A 26,480-nucleotide genomic window follows, 5' to 3' on the forward strand; every position below is an offset into this window, starting at 1 on the left:
CGTACGTAGATCTACTGACTCGGTGACTGAGCCGAGCGCGACATCAATAATCAGGCCAAACGCGCGCACATGTATATCTAGAATCTACATGACGATTGTACCAGTTCAAAGGTCGGCCGGGGGCACTGAGCTAGCGCAGTTCCGTTGTCTGGCACGCACAATGGCACTACGCAGCCCGTGCTAGGCCGGTCAACCGGCTTTAGCGTGAAGTACAGGAAGAACTGGCAACGGTCGGGGAGTGGAAATTTATCTTGTGTGTTTTCTACTCACCAAGCACAGGTGTCGACGCAGGGCGCTAATCAGCCGTGACTTCTGTGTGCACCTTCACGCACAGCAAACTCCCAAACTTTCCCAAAGAAGGTGATTTGGCCCATGCAGCAGATCTAGCTACTACAAACGTTAGTACAATGACAATGTAGATCTACGAGCTCGTACGTGATTGAAAAAGAGCACTACAGAGAAGCCACGACAAACATGATTGTACAGACAGACTCTGGGAAAAAGCTGGCTGAACGAGTGTTGTGCAGGCGCAGGTGGTTTGCACACGTTGTGCGTGTCTGGGAAGTGGGAACGCTCACCCCACCTCAACTACGAGGAATCTGTGTGACACCTCGAATACAGCTGCTCCCATTAGAAAACAATACATTATTAGTAATTTATTATTACATGTACATGTACAATACATTATTACAATACGCAGTGATTTATACATCATTATAATTATAGGTTTGTCCATCCAGGGCATGTAGCTGTACTGTAGGGAGGGATCAACGAATGCCCATGAATCAGTGTGTGGCTGGGAACGCTCTGGCAGTCTACGGCAGCAGGCTGCGCTGCAGGGTCAGTCTGTATGGTCTGTGCTTGTCCTAACACCCTTTCCCCAACCCACTACACCGCTGCGCCGGCTGATGATAGACTAGACGACCAATGAATCATGCCGAAGAGCTGGCACAGTGACAGTACAGCCTGATCGTCGCATGCATTGATCGGTGCCTTCAAAAAAAACAGCATGGCGCACAAACATGCTTTTACTTAGGCCAAGGCGTTTTCTTGTCACCCAGCCTGGTCGAGTCAACCATTGTTCGTCACACGGAACATAATTGTCAGTAACAGTGCGCTCTCCAAACCAACAAAACTAAGTACATGTACGTACAAGTAAGTTTACGCCTAGTAGTAAACAAGGTGCATGTCATTGTGCATGGGTATTACCCCCGGTATGTAATACATGACTTGTACATACATGTAGTACCAAGAGTACTACTACATGCACTTGAAAAGCAAAAAATCATGATTGTACGACTGTCAGAGTCATCCGTGCCACGGACAACCGACCATCACCTCCTCATTTTGTAAATGACATGTCTCAGTTGTCTGTATTCAGATTTCAGTAAAGAGACTCCACTAGTACTGTACAGTAGTAAATCGCCGGAAGCGAATACTTACATGTACACGTACATGTACGTGAAACTGAAACTGAAAGGCGTACATGACTGTACTGCATCTGTGTAGCAGTCGAGCGTCACCTCCACCCACGCAAACAGGTCAAGACTGTGTTGCCTGGTTTTCCCTCTGCACTGCAGTACTGCAGGACAGAATGATGTCTACGAAGTAGCGTAGTACTGGGTGAGGCCTAGCCTGCAGGGTATGGCGTGACTGATGCTGTGCCCTGGCAGCTACACCATGGCATGTGAGGGGCGTTGCGTCGTTCTCAGGACGCTCAGTTTTGTCGGTCGACGGCGGCTGATCGAGGAGGACGTCCCTTGAATGCTGCACACTCCATTTTGTCTGTGTGAGGGTTGCTGTAAAGCAAGACGTATGGCCATCAATTACTGACCCGGTTTGTCTGAATACAGTAAGCCGAACATGCTTACTTCAATGGGGTACTTTGCTGATGTGATGCCAAGCAATGGGTACAGCAGTTTATGCTGCACGTTGTAACGTAGTCGTTAGCACGGTACTCAGTAACTGTATTGTAGTGTACTTCGTAGTAGAGCCATGGCACTACTTATGTACATGTACATGTATGTCTCCAGCAGTGTTGTGTAGATTCCGGCAAACACTCAAACAGACGCACAAAGCCGTGCGTAATTGTTGCTGTGAATACGTTTGTCGACCGATTTAATATGCCATTCATTCGTGAGTGATTTTCTTGCGGCACAAAGCGGTTATTCAAAATGCTACAAAGTGAATGACTTGATCGCACAGGGCTATCTTGAACAATTGTAGTTTCGTCGCACACTATAATCATGGTCATTGGACATTGCTTCTCTCCACATCACCATGATCACGTACTAAAACATTTGTAGTGCATGCCATGGGCCGGTCATGACAGGGTGCCCCGCACTGGCAGTGGCACTCATGTAGTCGAATCTGTACCATGTGTACTCCAGCCACCACGCGTGCCAGGCCAAGGCGTGATGACCTAGCTAATGACTTACATGTACATCAAGAGTATAACCCTCATGCAGTCATGGGGGGTTATCATGGTTATCATGGTTATACTCTTGCTTACATGATGCACAAGGGGTGTTGTAAATCAGTACTGTATACAGAGTTTCATGGTAAAACCCCCCTTCATCAGACAACAGTTACTACCAGGGAGTCGTAAAATACCGGTATTTTACGACTCCCTGGTTACTACAATGTACTTGAAGTTGATGTACAAGCATGTATACATGTAATGACTGTAAATGTTACTTCCAAAGTAGTTACAGGCACGCACCGTGAACCAAAACGATAGCACTAAAACTTCGGTGGTGTAATATTTTCGGAATTCTCCAAAATCGGCGGTTCGGTGGAGGGAAATTTTCGGGAAACCCGTTTTCCAGGTAAGTGTACTAGTACTAGTAGCTATAGTACCGACATTCTTGGTGGGTTTTATTTTCGGTGAAAACTTCGGCACCGAAAATTTCTGCTTTTACAGTACACCATGGTCCATGCCTCCCTGGACTTCACCAGCCCCAGGGTGACATTGGTAAGTGTACTGCATGCAACCAACCTGTCACCAGTCACACTGCATATCTTATGAGACATGTGTAAACCACATGCGGTGGAATTTTCGTGTAGGAATCATAACTTGTTGAGCGGTGAAAACAAAACTTATTAGTTGCGTATACTGTACGCTTGTACACGTACATGTACAAGCACATGACATTGTACATGTACCGCCGTCCTAATCTGCATTGTACAAATGTCTTTGCTTCAAAAGTTCAATGATCAATCCAATATTTCTGGTCCTCCCCCCCCCCCCCCCCACCTTCCGCAGAATAGCAGACCTGGTGCTTTGCAGCATCAGTGAACTGTGAAGCCGATGATCTACCAGTAGTAGGGTAGTATATGCTCCAGGATATTACACTGAATCAGGACACTACTGCTGCTGCACCTGCTCAGCTGCTTTACATACAATGTACATTGTAGATGAGCTATCCTCCCCTATGCCATATGCGGTCTGATTGCTCCAGAGCTACAATCATGTACATTGTAGATCTACATGGTGGTATTATGAAAGTCTAGGAAAGGCCCTTGTACATGTACATGTACATGACTGTAGGCCGATGGTGTGATTTTTCGTAAAACATCAACACAGTTATTCGGATGTGTCACAGTAAATCGTGCATTCCGTCAACCATTGTTCAACAATTTGGTTTCTTTGCTGCGAAACATCATTATCTCCCTACACCAAATGTTCGGGCATGGCCGAGCTATGGCTGCGCTAAAGTGTGTGAATTCTTAGAAAAAGAACCACAGTGTTTTAAAAACAATCATGTGACTATTCAGTGATGGTCACATGGCATGATCAGCATCAGCCATATCAACAGACAGCCGATTGAGAAAGGTCGGGTGTGGGAAACCATCCAGTCATACGGTATACTCTACTCTATCGTATGATAGCAGTACAACAGCTGAGGAAAAAGACTGTGACACTATGCTATGTCAGATTATTGCAGGAGAAAGCATGCATGCATGCAGGATAGTGTTATGGCTGAGCGCGTGTGTCCACCACGGTGTACACTTTTCTTCGGTTGTAACGACGACTGTCTTCAAAGCGCCAATATACCGTTGAATAATTTAATTGTACTAGCAACGCGGCAGATGCAGCCACAGCCAGTGGCAATAACACTAATCTATTGTGGACTGTTTCGTAGCCGGCGTTGACGCAGTAGCCGAGCGAATAGTGGCAATGCCTCCTCGAAGTCTCTCTGTCCTCTTAGCCAACACCCCGATGACCTATTGGCAACAGATCATTGGGGGAGTGCAATGGTGAAGGCTGAGAGAATTGTTCAAGTTGATCAGACACCCTGCCCCGTCCTGTCCTACATCACGGTTGGTTTTATTTGGTATCTAGCGGTGTTCCCCTCGTTCTTAGTTACACCATTTGTTACTTTGTTATTGGTGTTGTTACTCACCACTAGCATACCTGTATCGTGCGTAAAGTCGGGTCTTTCTGGTCACCATCAATCCGGTAGACTCTTTGCAGACTTGCTGGACGACGCACTGCCCACTGTCTTGCTTGAAGACGCGCTTCTGCTCGAAGTTGGGCTGCCCACTGGTGTGTTCGAAGGCGTACCGGTTTTTGGCCTTCGAGCAGAACGTGCCTTCGCTCCCGAGGCACCGGCGCGTTTCTTCGCATTCTTCCGGCGGCGGTTTCTAATCTGCTTGTAGACTTCCTCGTACCTCTTCTTGTAGACGGTTTCCTGCCACAACATTTCTCGTTTCTTTCGTGAGCTCATATCCTTGGAAATGCTTTTAGTCGGACGAATACCCTGTAGAGCGTATTCAGCTAGTGCTTTGTCGTAGTTGCGGGCATCTGCGACGGCTATCTCCGCCAACACCATCCTCTTCTCATCTTCCGTTAACGGTACGTAATCGGGGAAGATTTCTTTGTCCAGCGGCAGGAAACCGGCAATGTCCATGATGCTACCCGATGCTGCCAGCACGATTGCCCGCGCCTCCTGCAACAGGGTAAAGATGGCGTGAGCAGTAGTAAGGTGGAGCGTTAACATGCATCAGCAGATCATACAGGAATCAGCTTCGGCTCTCTCCATGATCACACGCTCATTGAAGCCCACCTAATGACATCACCAAATTTAGTGAAAACTTTTAAAAAGCAGGTATAACTCGGGAACGGCTGCTCCGATCAACCTGAGACCTTCACCATTGGAATCAGTGCATTTTTCGCTACAAGTTGATAAGTTTTCATTTTAAGGTGAAGTGAGAATACGAAAAAAGTGGGGCAAAAGTTATGTGTTAGAGTACACCAACTAAACAAGCCATTGAACAGTCAGACATGCACAAGGCAGCACCAGACTGACAAGGAGTACTTGGACATTCCACGGCATGAAAGTGAGCTTGAGCACTGCTCAATAGCTTTAACCAATCATGGATATTAGTGATAATTTCAAAGAGGGGAAGGTAAGCGCCATCGAGCTGAACACAAGTTTCATGTCCAGGCTCCATGGCATGCTGGCTTGGCACGATAGCGGGACAGTAAGGCCATTTTTAGGTCTAACCACAATCCGACGATGCAAAGCAAAGCAACAACCACCCAACTTGTGAGGTTCAATTTGATCAAGGATAAGAAAAGAAAGGGAAGCTTCGCTTTGGTCGTACCATCCTGCTATCGTACCAAACCAGTGATTGGTTATGTATTTCGCGGCCAAAAGTCTCGGAATCAGCATACACAAGAGATGGATAGATAGATAGATAGAGAGAGAGAGGGGGGGGGGAGAGGGGGGGGGAGGAGAGAAAGGCACACACAGGGAGAGGCAGAGAGGCAGAGGGATGCTGCATGTTGACTCAATGCACAAGAAAACAGATTTCTATACCTCATTCAAACCGTTGCTCTCGTCTGTCAAGACACGATCCAGACGATGAGCAACAACATTCTGAGCGAGAGCACCTTGCAGCACCTTGTTTTCAACTGCAGAGAAGACGAATGAATACTTTCAGTGCACCACAGTTTCACAGTTCATGCCGCTATGGATCACTGTGAGTACAGGACTACCGTGTGCAGCCATTGATTGGTCCGGTAGTTATGTGGTCTTTCATACAGTTTGTGTATAATATGGTGGGTACACATGACCTCTGCAGTAGTAAACATGTGTTGGTGGCTGAAAAGTTGGTCCGGTGGGACTGGTGTAAGTACATAATGTGCACACAGACATACACACATATATAGACACACAAACAAGCACACACATACACATACACACACACTTGTACTTGTACTTGTTGCTCACTGCCAAAACTGGTCACGTGGGTCTCCCCGGAAGAGAGGAGAGAGACTCAAAAGGAATCTTGGAAAGATGACTCAATTGGCTATTGAACCGCCCAACGGCCGACACCCCCTGAAATCCCCAAAACTCTGGGTGGACTTGAAAATGATCCCACTTACGGGCTCACCACACCTCGTAAGTGGGTGAGGACAAGGTGCAGAAAAAGGATTGACGGCATCAGGGTATCCGTCCTGGGATCCAACTGCAGTTACCCCTGCCCCCAGTGAAGGCAATACTTGCTACTAGTGTGAGTAGCTAAATCAGAGTGGATCTGATACAAGCTTCACTAGCACCATGATTACACAAGAGTTAATCTAACCAGAAGTAGTCCATGGTTAACAGGTATGTATACTTCAAATAGAAAGTATATGAACCCTGAAACCAACAAAGGTGATAAGTACAACATTACACCTTCAAGCTGCCGAGCCCGTTGGCAACAGACCCAACACTATCCGGCATAAGTGTACCAACCAACCGAACTAGCTGGACACACACACACACACACACACACACACGCACACACACACACACACACACACACACACACACACACACACACACACAAACACACACACACACATACGCACACACACACGTACACACATGTACACACGTACACACACGCACACCCACATGCCCACCCACACACACACGTACACACAGAGTCATCACAGACAGTATTCTGAATAACCAGCACCACTAAGCACCAACACTAGCACTGCCAATATAAGCACCACTCACTAGCACCGGCAGCAGTACTCAGTGGCGGGTTTAGGGGGGGGGGGGGGCGCGGGGGGCGCGCGCCCCCCCCTCAAAAATTTCGACCTAGGTTTCGAAAAATAATATTAATAGGCAGGGCGCTAGGGCGCCGGGTCGATCGAGCTAGGCTCGTCAGGGCGCGCGCGCGCGGCCTGAAACGATTGTCCAAAAGCGGTTGCACGGTCGAGCTGGTGTTGATTGTACACACTACAGACTAGTACAGACTCAGTCTACAGAGTAGAGTCTACGTACAGTGAGCATGCACGGCGCGGCTACAGAAACACGGTGACCTGACTGTGTACTGTTGTACAGTGTGATCCCTGCTGGGACGCGCTCGACGCGTCTTCAACGGTACAAACATCGAAGAAAAGTCTTCGATCGAGTCAACCAAAACACGATTCGAATGCCGAGGGCTCAGGCGATCATCCTCGTTCGAATCGTGTTTTGGTTGACTCGAAGGCTTTTCTTCGATGTCTCAGGGACATCCCAAAAGGCCAAGCTCTAGCCAGCAGAGCCTGGAATTTTTGTAAAGCGTTCCTGTGGCGGCGCAACTCCTGCTGCCGCTCCAACAGGAAACAGTGGGAGTGATGAAGTCGCTGTTATTCCAGTTGAACTTTCGGAGCGGACTGACAGTCACACTCCGCCAGACGCGGAAGAATCTGTTGTCAGGGAGTAGCCAGAACATGAAGAACAGCGCACAGTGACAAGTACCGCTGCCTATGTAAAGGATGCTTTGACTCTTTGAGAGCGGTGAGAAATTGTTGGACTCGCATAAATAATTGCAGTTGATTCGCTCACCTAACGGCAAATTATTATTTGAAGTGTACAATGTACATTGTTGCTGCGTGTACAGAAATACTGCTCGTGGTGTGTGAGATTTACGGCTTGTTGTTGTTGTTTATTGTACTTATCCAAATGAGCAGGCAGAGATGCCTTCTCACCTGCCCATAGGACAGGTTCTCACAGAATGATGAAGGGATGATATGCAAGGGAAAACAAGAAATGATATTAATTATTATATAAGACAGAAAGGACCAAAAGAAGAAAAGGAAAAATTTATATGAAGACAATTTCATGGAGTCAGAAATAGAAAGACAATAATTTCATGGAGTCAAAGAATAGAAAGACAATCTCATGGAGTCAGGAACACGTGGTTGATTTTATAGACATGCATGCACAAATGTGATAGATGAGAAGGTTGGAATTTATGGCAGATAATAAAAGTTTAACGAGGATATTCACAAAGTAAGTATACCAATGGCAGAAAGAGCTTTTCGGAAGGGACCAGGGACACGTATCACTCTAAAATCAGAGGGGAGAGCGTTCCAGAGAATGCTTCCCCGAAACATCATGGTCGATCGTCCCGCAGGCCCACGAAGAAAGGGAACTTGAAGCAACTTCGACACTTGTCCCCGTGTGGTGCGCTGATCCTCCGGAACAGTCTCTGGGGCCGTTCGGGTGAATAACTGTTGAAGAAGGGGGCTACAGGAGGAGCTTCTTGACATCGGTTTTCAAAATGACCTGGGACAGTAGCATGATGTCATCTACCCCCACCCCATCCCGCCTTGATCCCGGCCGCAACCCCCCCTCAGCCAAATCCTGGACACGCCACTGGTACTGGCAGCACCACCAAAGGCACCACACTCGATACCAGCACCACCAAAGGCACCAAACTTGACACCAGCATCACCTTCATACAGAGAGCATGAACACAACTACTTACACAGCCCAGACATAATTCGAATGATCTGTGCACAAGTCAAGGCAATGGTTCCACCACCTTCGTTTGGCTTGAACATACTATGGAGGGCGGACACAGGACAGGACAAGCAACATATACTCAGATAGTCTTCACTGCATGATTTCCACACATTCAGAATAGTGCAGTTTGCCAGTGCTGCCAAACTTCCGTAATTTTCCGTACTTGTACGGAAAATCACTCCTTCGTCCGCAGTGCGGAATTTGAGCAAAATGGTATGGAAAATTGAAGAGGATCGATCAGCTACAGATATGTACACAGAAGCATGGCAAGTGCAAGCGGAGCAATGAATATCCCTGTGCCAAAGCGAGTGCATGCCATGCTTTGACTACATGTCGCACAAAATATGAGCCGCGCCAAGCTAAAAAGTGGCTTAGCGTTTTGCCAACAAATCGAGATAATCACCAAAACGTCACAGTCGGCAAAATTCTACTCGAGCGCAGTCGCGAAAATATTCACTTTCGAGCACCCTTTGAACCTTTCAAGTAAAATAGTTTGGAGAAGAAGAAAGAGGCCTTTTTTTAGCAACATTTCTTCAGTGTTCCCTCTTTCATCGTTGTGGGGATTTCTTGCCCCTGCCAGAGATCGTAATGGAGCGTTCTGGAGAATGTGGAGGTGAGCAGGATGACACTCTGTCTCCGTGTGCGCCCAACCCCACTTGACGAGGAAGATTCGCTCATTCATAGTGGCCGTGTTTCTCATCGTGGCCACGACTAGAGCGGCTAGTATAGCTATGGGGAGACGTGTACAAGCCGTCCGACTATCATTCTGACAAGCGGCCTGGTGAGTTGGCTCTTGCTGCGATGTTTCACTTTGTTTCGGCACCTTCAAATGTTCATGACGTGGCGTACTGTATTCCAAAATTTCCTCATTTCAAGGCCAATGGCGCCACACGACGAAGCGACGCATTGACTCTACCTGTAAGCATATCGTCCCGTGGTGCCTTCTACCACTACCTGCACCAGGGAAGGAGAATGACATGGACTAGGACGGACAAAGAATCAGTGCCGCTTTTTAGCGATGTGCTGTCTGCTGCACCTACACGTACGTACAAGGGACGGATGGAGCTCGATCTCTGGCACAACACTACGAGCTACATGAAAGGATTAATTCATGCTGGCATAGGTGATTGGAGAGAGTATGACGGACTGTCTTGGTACGATGCGACGTATCCCAGCCCAGCGAAAATATAGTCACAGACTCACAACATCATTGAAGGATATGAAAATTCGTGTTGCGTGAAGAAATGACAATCATGAGGTACATAGATCAATTATTTATTCTTTCTTTGGATCTTCTAATTAGAACACAAGTGCTCGGTCTTTGTGGTCCACTTCACAACAATAACACACACAGAAGTCTCTGCTGTGAGCACGGTGGCTCGGCAATGGAGCACGGTGGCTCGGCAATGGAGCACGGTGGCTCGGCAATGGCTTTATTATTGATATTATTATATCTCCTTCCTGATATTTTTTTTTCTTCTTTTTTGAATAATTGTACGCATAGGGCCTGATATCATAAGAAAAATTAGCACAAGACACTGCTGCTACTTAGTCGCACAGCAAAACACACAGAAAACGACAAAATGTTACAATGAATGTAACAACACCCATCCAAGCTAAAGGACCGACATCCTTGCCCCAGGACGGCATCTCGAACCCCCCACACACTCACCACACGGTCATCATCCAGCTTCAGTTCAATCACTGTATTCTTCCCCTGCAGACTCAACCCCCCTGTCACTAGCCATACAATCTGAAGCTGTATGTAACCATACAATGGCCCACGACGCACACACCACCCCTACGTTTTTTAACTAAAAAAGAAAAGCAGTCGTAACTGCAACAGCCACATGGCCAATAAGAAAAACCAATACGATAATATATCGATAAACACACACCCAGAAGTCAGGGGTGGGAGGGTGGGATACAAACTGCACCAACGAAAAGCCACTGCGAAGTGACAGGAATGCGGTCCAGCACAACATTTTTGCGGACGCAAAAAGTTGTGGGGAAATCCCAAAATCGGTGCGATTTTGCATGAGCCCAAATGTTCAGGTTACCCACAAAGACACAAGCTTTCCAACTCTCTTTGGCCGTTGGAAAGCGTACCGTCTTTGTGGTCCACTTCACAACAATAACACACACAGAAGTCTCTGCTGTGAGCACGGTGGCTCGGCAATGGCGACAGAAAAGGATAGCCCTGGGTACATGCCTTGCCATATACTCTGTGTTACCTGTCAAATTGTGTCCTCCGATTCGGCTGCATAGCGCTTGCATAGATTCCCAATATTTGCCAATACGAGGTTTGGATTCGTCCAGTAAGGCAGACTGCACTATCCATGTTCCTGAACAACACTCTCATTAACATCCTACTCGCGCAGCATCTATAGAAAACAGCTCTCGGCCCTGGTATACGTCATAGAGATGTAAAGGCCATGGTAAATGCCAAGCATGTGTCTCGCCATACAATGGCTGGCCCAGCTGCTGATGTGATCATGCCAAAACGTCTGTATATAGGCCACAGTCCATACTGTACGGTCAGGGCATTGACTCGGTAGGTACCAAATGGCCCCCCCCCCCTGAACCCAGGCATCTTCGTGCTCTTCAGACCACTGCGATAGCCACACCACTGAGCGCAAGATTAAGACAAGATATGTCACTTCCGTGCCCAACGCCTCCACCTGTGGAAACATACAAGTCACAGAAGCGAAGCACAAACACAACACACAACTGCAGGCCAAAGAGGTACTGTACTGTATTTCTCACTAATTCCCCGACGGTACTCACACCCATCAAACTGTGCCACTTTGGCAATATTTCTCTCACTCGTTTCCCGAAGGCATTCACACCCATGAAACTGCGGCATTAGCTCTCTCTTCCTCTCTTTCTCTCTTTCTCTCTCTCTCTCTCTCTCTCTCTCTCTCTCTCTCTCTCTCTCTCTCTCTCTCTCCTTCTCTCTCTCATTACCCGAAGGCATTCACACAGACCAAACTGTGCCACTGCAGCATTAGCTCTCTCTCTCTCTCATTACCCGAAGGCATTCACACAGACCAAACTGTGCCACTGTGGCATTAGCTCTCTCTCTCTCTCTCTCTCTCTCTCTCTCTCTCTCTCTCTCTCTCTCTCTCTCTCTCTCTCTCTCTCTCTCTCTCATTGCCCGAAGGCATTCACACCCACCAAACTGTGCCACTGCGGCGTTAGTTCTCTCTCACTCATTGCCCGAAGGCATTCACACCCACCAAACCGTGCCACTGCGGCATTAGTTCTCTCTCTCTCATTGCCCGAAGGCATTCACACCCACCAAACTGTGCCACTTCGGCAATATCTCGGTGCCACTGCGGCATTAGCTCTCTCTCTCTCACTCATTGCCCGAAGGCATTCACACCCACCAAACCGTGCCACTGCGGCATTAGTTCTCTCTCTCTCATTGCCCGAAGGCATTCACACCCACCAAACTGTGCCACTTCGGCAATATCTCGGTGCCACCGCGGCATTAGTTCTCTCTCTCTCATTGCCCGAAAGCATTCACACCCACCAAAACTGTGCCACTTCGGCAATATCTCCGTGCCACCGCGGCATTAGCTCTCTCTCTCACTCATTGCCCGAAAGCATTCACACCCACCAAAACTGTGCCACTTCGGCAATATCTCTGTGCCACTGCGGCATTAGCTCTCTCTCTCTCTCACTCATTGCCCGAAGGCATTCACACCCACCAAACCGTGCCACTGCGGCATTAGTTCTCTCTCTCTCTCATTGCCCGAAGGCATTCACACCCACCAAACTGTGCCACTTCGGCAATATCTCGGTGCCACCGCGGCATTAGTTCTCTCTCTCTCATTGCCCGAAAGCATTCACACCCACCAAACTGTGCCACTTCGGCAATATCTCGGTGCCACCGCGGCATTAGTTCTCTCTCTCTCATTGCCCGAAAGCATTCACACCCACCAAAACTGTGCCACTTCGGCAATATCTCTGTGCCACCGCGGCATTAGCTCTCTCTCTCTCTCACTCATTGCCCGAAGGCATTCACACCCACCAAACCGTGCCACTGCGGCATTAGTTCTCTCTCACTCATAGCCCGAAGGCATTCACACCCACCAAACTGTGCCACTTCGGCAATATCTCCGTGCCACCGCGGCATTAGCTCTCTCTCTCTCACTCATTGCCCGAAGGCATTCACACCCACCAAACTGTGCCACCGCGGCATTAGTACTCTCTCTCTCTCTCATTGCCCGAAAGCATTCACACCCACCAAACTGTGCCACTGCGGTATTAGCTCTCTCTCTCTCTCTCATTGCCCGAAGACATTCACACCCACGAAATTGTGCCACTGTGGCATTAGCTCTCTCTCTCTCTCTCTCTCTCTCTCTCTCTCTCTCTCTCTCTCTCTCTCTCTCTCTCTCTCTCTCTCTCTCTCTCTTCATTGCCCGAAGACATTCGCACCCTTCACACTTCTGAGCCGCACTGGGGCTCTCTTACACTTCACTGACAAGGGCAAAGTAAGAATAGGATACCAGATATACGGTAATCGGCTACACAACTATTTCACACTTTTCGGTGTTTGTCTCCTTCATGCTCGTTACTCCTTATTCATGCTTCCGCAGGTACCCTTGTCTCATTCATGCTCGTTATTCCTTATTCATGCTTTCGTAGGTACCCAACTATTTCACACTTTTTGGTGTTTGTCTCATTCATGCTCGTTATTCATTATTCATGCTTCCGCAGGTACCCTTGTCTCATTCATGCTCGTTATTCCTTATTCATGCTTTCGTAGGTACCCAACTATTTCACACTTTTTGGTGTTTGTCTCATTCATGCTCGTATTCATTATTCATGCTTCCGCAGGTACCCTTGTCTCATTCATGCTCGTTATTCCTTATTCATGCTTTCGTAGGTACCCATATACCTTATAATGGATTCTGTTTTTCATGTCCATGGATCATAGTGATGTTTCATCACTGGTTTAGCGGCAAAGCACCGAGAATTATGAGTAAATACATCCCTTGCACACAAATTGCATGACCTACCAGGCCCCTACATTATACTCATCCGCTTGTAAGAAGCTCGTTGCATGGCCTGACCACTCATTCAATGCAAAATGAATACCTTAAGCCCAAAACAGACATTGTTTATCATCATGTACACTTGCCTGATGGATAATTCAGCCCAGGTGGTATCTGAGAGGATTTATATGCCCTCGGCACAGGTGTGGCTGTAAAGCATCTCACTTGTCAGATTGCCGCTGTGGGCGATTCCAGCTTTTTCTTGGTGGCTGCCAAGAACTCGGCTAGCCTCCTCTGCTGCAATACCGCTACTGAGAATAGGAGGCGGCCACATCAAATCCATCCACTTCCGCGCCACTCAAATATTGCAGCATCTCTGCCATCATGGTTTGATCATTCTCCACGGCCTCCAGACTTAGATTGACGCCGGCTCTCACACTACGCTCGAACATCTTGCTGCTTGTGCAGAAGTTGCTTGCTGAGCGGTCGGGGTGTTGCCGCTACTTACTGGAACCCCGGAATTTTGGAATTTTGTGTGAAAATCTCTCCACTCATTCACGCGGCCAAAGAGCCCATGCAGGGGCAGCACTGTGAGGTACGTCCATTATTACCGTGATGTGAGATAACTCGCTGGCTAGTTGCAGCTGGCAACATGCGCAACTGAATGCAATACGTGACATACGGGTACCGACCGACCGACAAAGCTGGCATATACGGATGACCACCAGCAGGAAAATTAGTGGCTGACTGGCTGTGAAGGGCGAATATGGGTGCCCAGCAACATACTGCATTGTGAACAATGTACGAGTGATTACTTATACATGGTCGATGGTTTTACATGTTGACTGACAAACAGCAACATTCACCAGGCCTGCAGCAGATGCCACAATGGTTGGCTGACCAGCTGCACTGGACGAATCATTTGGCAGATTCTCCGCAGATAATACTGTATGTGACGGACTAGAAGTAGTAGCAATGGCCAAATTTGGCATATTCGCAGCAGATGACACTGGATTTGGCTGATAAGACGCAGCAACAAAGTTGGCTGGACAGCATCAATGGACAAACTTGGCAGCCCCGCTGTAGATCACACTATTATTTGGATGAACACTCGCAGCAGGCCGGCCGTACGTAACAATGACATGCTTGGCCGGCAGTTGACGTCCAGGGATCTAGCTGTTCAGCAGCAGAGGTAAAAACGGCCGAAGCTGAAGAAAAACTAACCTGCCTACTCCCCGGCAGGGTGAATATTTGACTTGCCAACATAAAACAGCCAAGAAATCGTTCAATCACGTCTTCCCTCTGACCACCAGCATCGATTTTCTTTCCTGCTGTAAAGCTACAGTTGAAGCCCTGTTCTCGTCGAAAGAGCACTCTTCCATGATCATGTTAGACCCAAAATGTCATAGAACTCCAAAATACAAACTGCACCAACGAAAAGCCACTGCGAAGTACAAACTGCACCAACGAAAAGCCACTGCGAAGTGACAGGAATGCGGTCCAGCACAACATTTTTGCGGACGCAAAAAGTTGTGGGGAAATCCCAAAATCGGTGCGATTTTGCATGAGCCCAAATGTTCAGGTTACCCACAAAGACACAAGCTTTCCAACTCTCTTTGGCCGTTGGAAAGCGTACCTTCTTCTTGTATTGCTTCCACACCTGCTAAGCTTTGTCTCCACTTGGTGTCCCATGATTTTGGGAGTTTGGGCCGGTCTTCAAACCCTTACTACGGTGTCATTGATACCAGGTACCGTATTTCCGCAAATAAAAGGCCGTCCTCGTATACAACACCTTCCTCGTATACAAGGCCGGGGCAGGGGGCGATTGAAAAAATAAAAGACCGTCTCCGATTAGAAGACCGGGCCTACTAAATGAGTCATTGTTCTTGTGTTAAAAATAGAAGACCGTGCTCAAACTGTGGGAAAAAATAGAAGACCGTGCTCAAACTGTGTAGAAGGAAATGGAAGAACGGGGGTAAAACTGTGTGGCGAGAAATAGAAGACCGGGGGGTCAAACTGGGTTGAAAGAATAAAAGACCGTCCTCGAATACAAGACCGTCCTCGATTATAAGGCCGGGTTAGGACGAGGTTGAAAAAATAGTAGACCGGCCTACTATTTGTGGAAATACGGTATGCTGGGACATGTGCGCAATGTATACGTATTTATGGCACATATACATTTCAGATGGGCACCAAAATTTCCCTGATGGAAGTTGGATAGGTTGACATCACTTTGGCATGGAAAAAGAAATTTCCAAAAATTATGCCTAAGCCACCTTTTTGCTTGGCTCGGCTCATATCATGTCGTGATACAGTCACGCATGTTTTGCACTAGGAAATTCAGCCACGGACACTTGAACTTGAAGCGGCATGTTTCACACAGTTATACACCGAGTGCTTTCCTGACCCTCTGCACAACCTCTTAGTCATCGAGGGTGACCACGTTCCTATGTATGCAGAAAGATCAGTCTGACCCACTCTGACGCTGTCCTTATTTTGTTAGGATGGTGACCCATGTGCAAGTATGGAAGCAGTATGCCCTGCATATATTTCAGTATTCTAGTAGCCAAGGGGGGGGGGGTAGGGGGGGTATGAGGGTAACTACAGGGTGACTGTTTCCACTGCCTACCCCCCCCCCCACACCCATCCCGCCCCACCCATCCCCCCCCCCCCCACCCGTCCCCCCCACACCCATCCCCCCCCCCCCCACACCCCCTACTATGTTTTACCCGGCTAGAAGCCTGCAGTTCTCAGAGTTGTTCTGTCTCCCTTGCCAATGATTACCACTGGATGATACCTGTCTTGAATACACAAGTAACAGTAGCAGCACGGGAAGCCACCAACGGTGTAGAAGAATACTGGAGAACGGCTAATTTTAGCGGGTAAAGTTTTTTTAAACGTTTTCTGAATCTGGACCAATTTGCGATGAAATATTTTAGCAATCCGAGTTTCAGAGTTTAAAAAGAAGGATGATCAGCACTGTACTGAACATGCAAAATTTTGATTGGTGCCGCAAAACTTTAGCGAAAACACTCCCTTCACTAAAATCGCTAAAATATCACCAATTTCAAATTTGGACTTCACGGAGAATTTCAAAGCTTTTTTAGGAAATTAGAGGCAACATGCCACGTACTGCTCTTTTCTCTCCGAAACTCAGCACTTGCAAGCCAGATATGAAAGAAAGAAAAAATCATCAGTCACACCACCGGGACTCTGGCTTGCAAGTGTTGAGTTTCGGAGAGAAAAAAGCAGTATGTGGCATGTGGCCTCTGATTTCCTAAAAAAGTTTAAAATAATAATATCACCGTCGCTAAAATAAACCGTTTTAAAGTAGCGTGTTTTTTTGCGTCCGCACCTTCCCCTCAAACTCCCCTCAAACTCCCCTCAAACTAATGAATAAAATAGCATGTGGCAGTATAATAATTACATTAGAGATCATCGGTGTGGCTTACTTCAAGGCTTCGATGATGTAGTGTATTCCCCAGTGAGGTGGCGGAGGTGGTGTTGGTGGCGGCGGCGGTGGTGTCGGAACTGCTTCAGCAGGAAGATCCCCGTCCGGCTTAGTATACGCAAATCGTCTCGGAACTCTCTCCTCTTTCTTTACCTTGGTAAATGGTTCTACAATAAACTTCACATCGCGCTTTGGAGTTGGGTCTATGACACGAGATGGTTCTGGTCTCAGCGTCGACCTCACATCAAAGATATCGGGTTGTCGCCTCTCGGGACTGACAAGCAGTTGATGCCGAAATCCATCTATAGGGGAAGGTGCCGAGCAACACACAATTTCACGACAAACAAAAATTATCATGACTAGTAATGACATTGGGACTGTTGTGTATATTATGCATCTCAATTACACACACACACACACACACACACACACACACACACACACACACACACACACACACACACACACACACACACACACACACACACCTCAGACCTCAGACCTCAGACCTGCCCATCGCGGAAGCGATGATAGCGAACAGCTATGTTAGACATAGCAACTTGTGCTGGGATTACACCATTCAACAGCTTGCAAGGCTGATGAATTGACCGCCACTATTTTTAGCCTGGTATCCACCACACAGCTGATTGAAGTGACTTTTTCTGGCCAGTGAATCCCTATTTTTCATTTTTCCACACACACACACACACACACACACACACACACACACACACACACACTTGTACTTGTACTTGTTGCTCACTGCCAAAACTGGTTACGTGGGTCTCCCCGGGAGAGGGGAGAGAGACTCAAAAGGAATCTTGGAAAGATGACTCAACTGGCTATTGAACCGCCCAACGGCCGACACCCCCTGAAATCCCCAAAACTCTGGGTGGACTTGAAAATGATCCCACTTATGGGCTCACCACACCTCAGTAAGTGGGTGAGGACAAGGTGCAAAAAAGGATTGACGGCATCAGGGTATCCGTCCTGGGATCCAACTGCAGTTACCCCTGCCCCCAGTGAAGGTAATACTTGCTACTAGTGTGGGTGGCTAAATCAGAGTGGATCTGATCTAAGCGTCACTAGCATCATTGATTACACAAGAGTTAATCTAGCCAGAAGCATGGTTAACAGGTATGTATACTTCAAATAGAAAGTAACCTGAAACCAACAAAGGTGGCAGATACAACAATACACCTTCAAGTAGCCGAGCCTGTTGGCAACAGACCCAACGCAATCAGGCATAAGTCACGGTACCCACCAACCGGACTAGCTGGCGCACACACACACACACACACACACACACACACACACACACACACACACACACACACACACACACACACACACACACATGTACAGACATACAGATAGACCGCGTGAGTTTCGTGTAGACACACACGCCGAAGCTCACATTGCTGCATGCGGGGCTCGGTTATATCCAGCAATGTATGAATCAGGCCAACAGCACAGGAGCAGACGCCAGGATCCTATAGCAGGTACAATGGTGAAACAAGAGCAGAGATAGTAAGCCTTAATACACAGTACATGATCGCAATACTGTATTTTCCGGAGTATAAGCCACACTTTGAAACACTCAAATTCACCCCCAAAAAGGGGGTTAAGCTAAGATAAAATTAATGATAAAATAGGGTAGATGTATGTATTTTGTGGCAAAAAAATGGGGGTGCGGCTTATACTCCGGAAAATACGGTAGTTGAGCGTGCCCGCTTTTTCTCTACCATTATTGGTGTAAGGCCACCCATCCGTACCATTGGGCATGAAACTGCAGGAAGCGTTCTACCAAATTCTTGGCCAAGATTAGCTCAATGAATCACGGACTCTTATATCCCAACATTCCCGTGCCTTCCTGCCGGGCTTGAATTGTTTAGACGGGTTTTCAGATTTCTTCATCTCCCATTTTGCTCTATTGCAAGGGGAGAAGAAAATGCACACATGTACATGTGATTGGACTCTCTGGACCCCCCCCCCCCCCCCTCTCCCCTCCAGTTTCTCCTTGCCCAATGGCACGCAATGGCATAACGAACGCACAGTAGAACCTTATAAACCTGACCACCTTCCCAACCAAGCTAAGCAGTCCCATCTCTGAGGTTCATCGGGCTGATGGATTACGTGTCTGTGTCTATGAGGTGCATGCAGTGGTACCGGGAACAAGTGACAGCGTTTCACCTAAGTGTAGTAAGTTAGAGTTCACCCACAGTACTGTCGGTCGCCGAAGAACTGGAGTGGTCAGCCTCCTAGCCTGCTGGACGACGTTCACATTTTCATGTACTGCAGCCTATGCACAGTCGAGTCACCGTGTATACATTAGTACGCTGTGCTTGATGAAATCCTAGCCTGGTCATTCTTCGTCGCTCCGTTCTTTGGCACTCCGTTCTTCAGTACCCGCCAGTACCCGCCAGTACCCGCCAGTGCCCACCAGTACCCTACAATCCATGCACTGCTTCATCACAGTATTGTGCTGCTCACCCCTTGGTGCACCTCCATGATGCGGCTGACGGTCTCAACGAGAGGCTCTCTATCAAACTCACTCAGGTCATAGTCTGTGTGCATATACACATGAAGAGAACATTGCAATGCAGCAAAGACACAGGGGAGCCAGATTATAGGTACACAAGTTTTAAACAAAAGCAGAACAACAACACAATTCGACAATCATTTAAATGTTCGGTTAACATATGAGTTAACCGTTGATAACAGTCATGTACCATGTGTTGCTTAGTAGTCCCTCTCTCTCTCTCTCTCTCTCTCTCTCTCTCTCTCTCTCTCTCTCTCTCTCCCCCCCCCCCCCTCTCTCTCTCTCTCTCTCTCTCTCTCTCTCTCTCTCTCTCTCTCTCTCTCTCCCCCTGCTTGGTAGCAGCTTAGTCGCCGGTTAGTAGCCGCTTAGTAGTCACTCACTCTCCCTCCCTCCCTCCCTCCCTCCCTCCCTCCCTCCCTCCCTCTCTCTCTCTCTCTCTCTCTCTCTCTCTCTCTCCCAATGCCGCACACACATAGATACACTCGCTCGCTCGTTCGCTTGATCTCTCACTCACCCACGCCTCGTCACCCTTTCTCTCTCTCCTAAGCTAGCACAGTGACAGGCCTTGCTGCAGCAGCAGCAGTGGCTTACGGTCTAGCAATGCAACTGCCCACAGTGCCATGATGCTGCAGCGCAAAACCAGCGGATCTTCCTCGTGTATGTGCAGCACATCGTAGATGGTTGGGATCAGGCGTCCCTTGCGTATTACTTCATACTTGACATCTGAATGCATCACAGCACAATACACATAGTGCAATGGGCAGAAAACAGGTTTGGTTGAACAGAGCAAGACTAGTGTTCGGGGTGAGCGATTCGACCAGCAGAACCTGCAGGCGGCCGTTCAGTTGTTCAAAGAAATCTGTCAAAAATAAAGCTCAATCGACTTTTATTGGTATGCAAACTTATAATCAGCCTCTTCGGATTGAACAAAACAATATCAGGTATGCCAATATAAAACTGCTTGTGCTATGCTAGACCGCTATGAACAGGCTGTGGTTGTACTACAGTGTTGAACAAAGAAATCCGACCATGAGTCAAACGTAGCGCCGTGTTTCCATTTCATATACACCATACACGGTCCAAAAATACCATCCACATGAGTTTTGGCGCTTCTTTCGGCACTTGGGTTGGATTTCTTTGGCCATGAGTGTTCTCGTAGCTGTGCGGCTAACTGATCTCACCATGCTTTACCAGTGTGCAGAAGGCTGTACTGACACTGGCTACTATCTCCCAATCCTGTACATAGTTCTCCATTGCCATCAACAAATCCCATACTACACCGTCCTTTAACAGATAGTCCAGAGCGCGCGCTGGAAATAGTGCATGCACATGCAAATGCACACACACACGTACGCACGCTCTCACACACACGTACGCACGCACACACTCACATACGCACAGCCGCTGAAAAGTATGTAAGCATGTGTGCATGTACACACATGCACACACACGCATAAACACACGTACATACATACACACACACACACACACACATACACACGCCCGCCCGCCCACACATATGCACACATATTATGTCCAGTTCTGAAGTGATGATCTCCAACAGGCTATTTTAACAGAATATGGATATGGCCAAGATAACTCACTCATAATAACTCTGATTATGTTGGTGGACGGGTACAACACTTTCCACTGGCTAGAATGAGCTTTATAGGCGATTCACACGACAGGCACTTGTACGTTTCACAGCAATTGACTCACGAGAAAAGTGACCGTGTGGATTCAAAATGAAAAAAAATGAAGACACGGTAACTTACGGATGTGCACTGTGTGCAAGACCAAGGCACAGACTGATTTCTGAACGGGCAGGGAGTACCTATACCTCTGCATGGCATCACAGAACAGAAGAGAATTACGCATCACTGAACAGTAGCCAACTATGACACATGTTGGCATCAAAAAACCCATAGGTAACTTAGTAGTGTTACTGTCGTCTATACTTTCTCCACCTGCTCCCAGCCCCGTGCCACTGATCTCCACACTTATACAATGGACGAGGTTACTGTAAATACATATACAAAATTTCGGCACTGCAAAATTTCGGCACTTCACGATTTTTGAAATTTCGGCGGCGATTTATTTTCGGCGTGGGGTAGAGGGCATGGTATACCGTATAGTGCGACAGATGCTGTGAAAAATTTCATCGGCGTTTTAATTTAGGCGTTTTGGGTTGGTGCCGAATATAGCCGAAATTAAGTAGCTGCCGAAAATTTGTATATTTACAGTAACTACATTGTACATTTAGAAGGCTGTTTCTTACAAGACGACTACGGAAGCACAACTGGACAGGACGAACTCAAGGCGAAGACTGCTTTTCACACCACAGCGCATGCATCAACACCACGTACACACGAAGTACGCAAACTAACAACACTACAACAGTAGAAAAATGGCAAGTTGGTTGACGGTATACATACCCGCATCTCAGTGACTGCTCCTCTCAGAAGTTTCTCATCCATGTCATCGAAATCATGCTTTGCAGGATCTTCAGGCCAAGCGCAGCAGCAGAAACAGCGGCGGCCGTGATGGTGGTGGCAGTGATGGATGCGGTGATGATGTTGGTGGCAGTAATGATGGTGGTGAGGACGGTAGTGGTGATGTTGGTGTCGATGACGATGGCGGCAGTGGTAGCAGCAATAACAGTAACAGTGCCCACACAACAAACAGGTCAGCGTCGACATGACGTACATACATGTGTAAGCAGACACATTGTGGTGGGAAAGTAGTCAAGGCGCCGGTTGAAATTCACACCGGATGTGCGGTAGTGCTGCTCTTGGGCTGAGAGACAAGGCCAGCAGCAGGCGGTCTGCATGGCAGTAAAAGAAAATGTTTTCTGCTCAAAAGCAGATACTGGATATGACATTCCAGTGTAGTTTATTTTCACTCTCACCTGCAGATCTGATGATTATGTTGAGGATATCCAGGCAAAGACTTGTGATGGTTTCGTTGTTTGGCCATGTTTGCACCATTAGCTTAAGAAGACTCTGTTTGTCCTCTAACGACAGCTGAAGAACTGGACAAAACAGAATACAGAGAAGAAGGCGTATTAACAGAAGAAGTACCGAAGTATCAACAACCAGTTGTCTCTCCTGGAATCGAACAACAGTTCGTGTTCCGCAATTTTGTCTACATGCGCATCTACAGGAAACAGAGCATTTGGTGCACTATTGGCATTATTTAACTAGAATAGTTGCATGCAGAGTAGAACAATACATGACACATGTAGTGACATAGCTGTTGCCACTGTGATCATTGAAAAGACACTCACCGTTATACCAAGCATAACGCACACATGCACGCACACATGCACGCACACGCACACGCACACACACGCACACGCACACGCACACGCACACACACACACACACATACACAGCCCGACATGGGTCCATCATGTTGTTAACCCTTTACCGGCAGCCCCATACTTGAATGCGTCAACGTTGACGCATTCGACAGGCATACAAAACCATGCCTGGCATGACGGGAAGCATCAGCCCACGGGGATTTCCCGTGGCCCTCAAACAGCCTAGGCCTGATCCTATCGGTAGCTGAAGAGATACACGCGTGTCCTATTTGATTTCATTGAGAACTGCGCGATCGAAAACTTACGGTAATACACGCGCGCCGACAATGCCGTCCGCCTCCGTCAAAACATCGTCAGGTGCATTTTCTCTTGCACAGTGAGTTCCTTTCGTCCTCGGATGACTTCTCCGACGACGACCTAGCAGTCATTCGCTCTGGGACCGACGACAGATAGATAAATACTTCGTTCCAGCCTCCGATGCAAGCGAATTTCAAATTACGGAGCGGTGCGCCCGCCAAGTAAATTCTCACGCAAATATGGGGAGCGCCAGCCGCTGAAGACGATGTCGTCGTGATGTACCTGGAAGAATCTGATGGTGCTTATGGTGGGGAAGCCATGGAGAGCGATCCCTGTGTCGACAGTCTCCCAGAGACGGAATTTTAGCCCATCGACTTTCTACGTACCTGAGTGACGGCAGCGCAGCGCGGCTTGCGTGCGACCTTACGGAGCTTTCCGACAGCGATTCTGGGGCGATGCTGCTCTCATTTGCGAGCGAGGCATGGCCACTGAAGTTTGTGATGGCTATGGCGTTTGTTTCCGCTCCGAAGTCGACTTGTTTTGGCAGTATCATGTCAATGTCGGAACTCTGACGATTTGCATGTGTACAATTTCCGTGTTTAGACGTAGAGGTGCCAATTTAGCAGCGTATGTGTGTGGTATGAGAAAATAAATTTTTCCATGGTCAAGAAGTAGTACTAGACTTCCAAGAAAACATAACTTGCACATACAAAATGTGGCCTCGTTGTGAGTTATTGGTATCGTTCTAAATGTTAAAGATTTCATATACAAAAGTAACTTGCCGGTAAAGGGTTAACTACGGTAACGACTGCGATAGCTATTGAATGCGTGCAGCACTCTAGCCTATGGGTCTAGCCCAAGAAGGATGGGAGGACATGGCACTTTCTCGTCCTGGTGCTTAATTATCCCTCCGGTTTGAAAAAGAGCCCCAGTCCATGAAGCCGTAGTACGGTGATAGTTCATCACTACAAGCCTCTAGGGGCCATGATACCCTCGACTATCTTGCCACAGAAGCCAAGGCACTGCATACCCAAGGTAAAATGTTTTGGTTGGCATGTGGAAGGTACCCAAAATATAACTTGCATCCCGGAAGAGGCTAGCAAGTAACGTCATAGTGCTTTTCTGTACAGGTCTGGTACCCCGGGCTGCCTCCCACCGGTCTTGATCATAATTATACTTACCACGTCCAGCATCGTAGTCATTCTGCAGTATCACATTGATGCGTACCAATGCTGTTATCTGATGCAGCCAGCACACACAAACACACACACACACACACACACACACACACACACACACACACACACACACAAACACCATGATGAAGATGAGTGTAAACGAGTCAGTGAGGACTTCCTGACAAGAGCAGAAGCACGCAACCTTGAGAAGCAATGGGAGTTTCCTGAGGACACCCACCAAGCACTACGTGACAGTGAGGATCTCTTATCACTCATACCATGCATGTGGTATGCTTAATATAAAAGAATTGATAGCATAGCTGTAAGCCCAAATTTTCAGCAGGAAGAAAGCGCCTGCTCAATCTCGCAGTACTTCATGGTAATGTACTGGTGTGCTACTTACCACACACGGTTGGTCTGAAGCATTTTCACCGTGGAGATACTCTGAACAAGAACAACGTCACAAGAGAATTGGCCAAGGTCGCTGTGCAGCGGGACATGAATGAATATGCGTGTGTGTGTGTGTGGGGGGGGGGGGGTGATGGAAGCATTGCCGGTGAAGCGGAAGTTCTGTTGTCAATATTAGTTCAGCCTTCTGGGATGAAAGCAGCTTTGAACAGAAGCCGGTGTTGCTGTGGGTGGACTGGGTGCTCTGGTACACAAATACAGTCATCATGGGGAAAAACCCCATTGAGGACATGAGATATCCCATTCCATTTTACATGTAGATGCAACTGGCACCAGTGCAGCGCCTTGCCTTACTGAGAGAGTCCGTAAGAGAATATAGGACGGGAATTGTGGCCTTGTCGGCAGCACCCAGCTCTACAGACGCAGTGGGTATAACAGGAGACCCTCCCAGCCACATGCTGAACTTGACAAACGCGTTGAGCATCATAGATCTGCCGACACACGCACAAACACCATAAGACTCTGTGACAAGATCATGTATGTATACATGTGTGTGTGTGTGCACAGTCATTATTGGCGTTACAAACAAGTCTCACAATACGATTGTTTCCTGTATCTTACCTAAAGGGAGTTCGATCTTCAGGCTTGAAGCTCAGCGTACGATAGATGACTTCACCTAACTCTACGCTGTAGTCCTAACAGAATAATGCAAGTGCACACACGCATAAACACAAGCACAGACGCACACACACGTGCACATACAAGCATGCATGCATGCGCACACGCACCACCAACACCACACATGCAGAGAACATAATTGGCCCGCGATCTGCAAACACCAACCTGCGGTGCTTTGTAATGTTTGGAAAAACCATTGTTAGTAACGAATCATAGACTGGAAGGAAGAGAAAGGACAAAGGTGCTCTCTCATCAGTAGAGTTTGTTGTTGTACAGTCTGTATCGGCTATAGCGTACCCTTTTGATTTCCGTGATTTTATCACTATAACCGATGCATCACTATATGCGATACGATCGATTTTTTTCGAGCGACACATGAAAGGCAAGGAAATACTTCCAGCATGGCGTTTTGACAAATGAGCATGCTGCATAGTTGACAGTGCCCGCATTTCCATAAAAAAATTCTGTTATGTACATGAACATGTGTCACTATCAAAATAAGCAACGTGAAGAAAGTAAAAAAATAGGGCCTTTGATATTATTGTTACATGTATTTTAAAGTTATCACTATAGCCGATAATAATATAGTGTGTTATGCATGTTTTGATTCTTTGTTGCCATCATAATATCCGATATATCATTACATCCGATAATATTGGTTATAGTGATATTTGTACTGGATAAAATACGTTTTGCTTTTGATATTTCGTACCAATATCACTGTAGCCGATATATTCTTATATCCGGTCACTCTATAGCCGATACAGACTGTACTACATATATCTGCAGGTGAGTTGTCAGCACTT

General features: G+C 47.5%; 1 protein-coding gene across 2 annotated transcripts in view; it reads right to left on the reverse strand.

Moving 5' to 3' along the window:
- Positions 1–3,704: 3,704 nt before the first annotated feature.
- The window catches only part of LOC135822377 (serine/threonine kinase-like domain-containing protein STKLD1), a 50,123-nt gene continuing 27,347 nt past the window's right edge, over positions 3,705–26,480 (reverse strand). Inside the window, exons 13-27 of one of the 2 annotated variants that reach the window (XM_065335128.1) lie at positions 25,618–25,691; positions 25,351–25,487; positions 24,992–25,032; positions 24,592–24,649; positions 22,700–22,822; positions 22,227–22,294; positions 21,567–21,633; positions 20,973–21,101; positions 20,383–20,514; positions 19,743–19,816; positions 18,667–18,742; positions 17,251–17,551; positions 8,758–8,834; positions 5,826–5,920; positions 3,705–4,952 (exon numbers count right to left, since the gene is read on the reverse strand). In XM_065335128.1, the coding sequence (XP_065191200.1) occupies positions 4,455–4,952; positions 5,826–5,920; positions 8,758–8,834; positions 17,251–17,551; positions 18,667–18,742; positions 19,743–19,816; positions 20,383–20,514; positions 20,973–21,101; positions 21,567–21,633; positions 22,227–22,294; positions 22,700–22,822; positions 24,592–24,649; positions 24,992–25,032; positions 25,351–25,487; positions 25,618–25,691 (1,950 nt within the window). In that variant the 3' untranslated portion in view covers positions 3,705–4,454. The other variant, XM_065335129.1, reaches the window with a different exon arrangement.

Source organism: Sycon ciliatum, chromosome 8, assembly GCF_964019385.1.
Source record: "Sycon ciliatum chromosome 8, ocSycCili1.1, whole genome shotgun sequence".
Taxonomy (NCBI): Eukaryota; Metazoa; Porifera; class Calcarea; order Leucosolenida; family Sycettidae; genus Sycon; species Sycon ciliatum.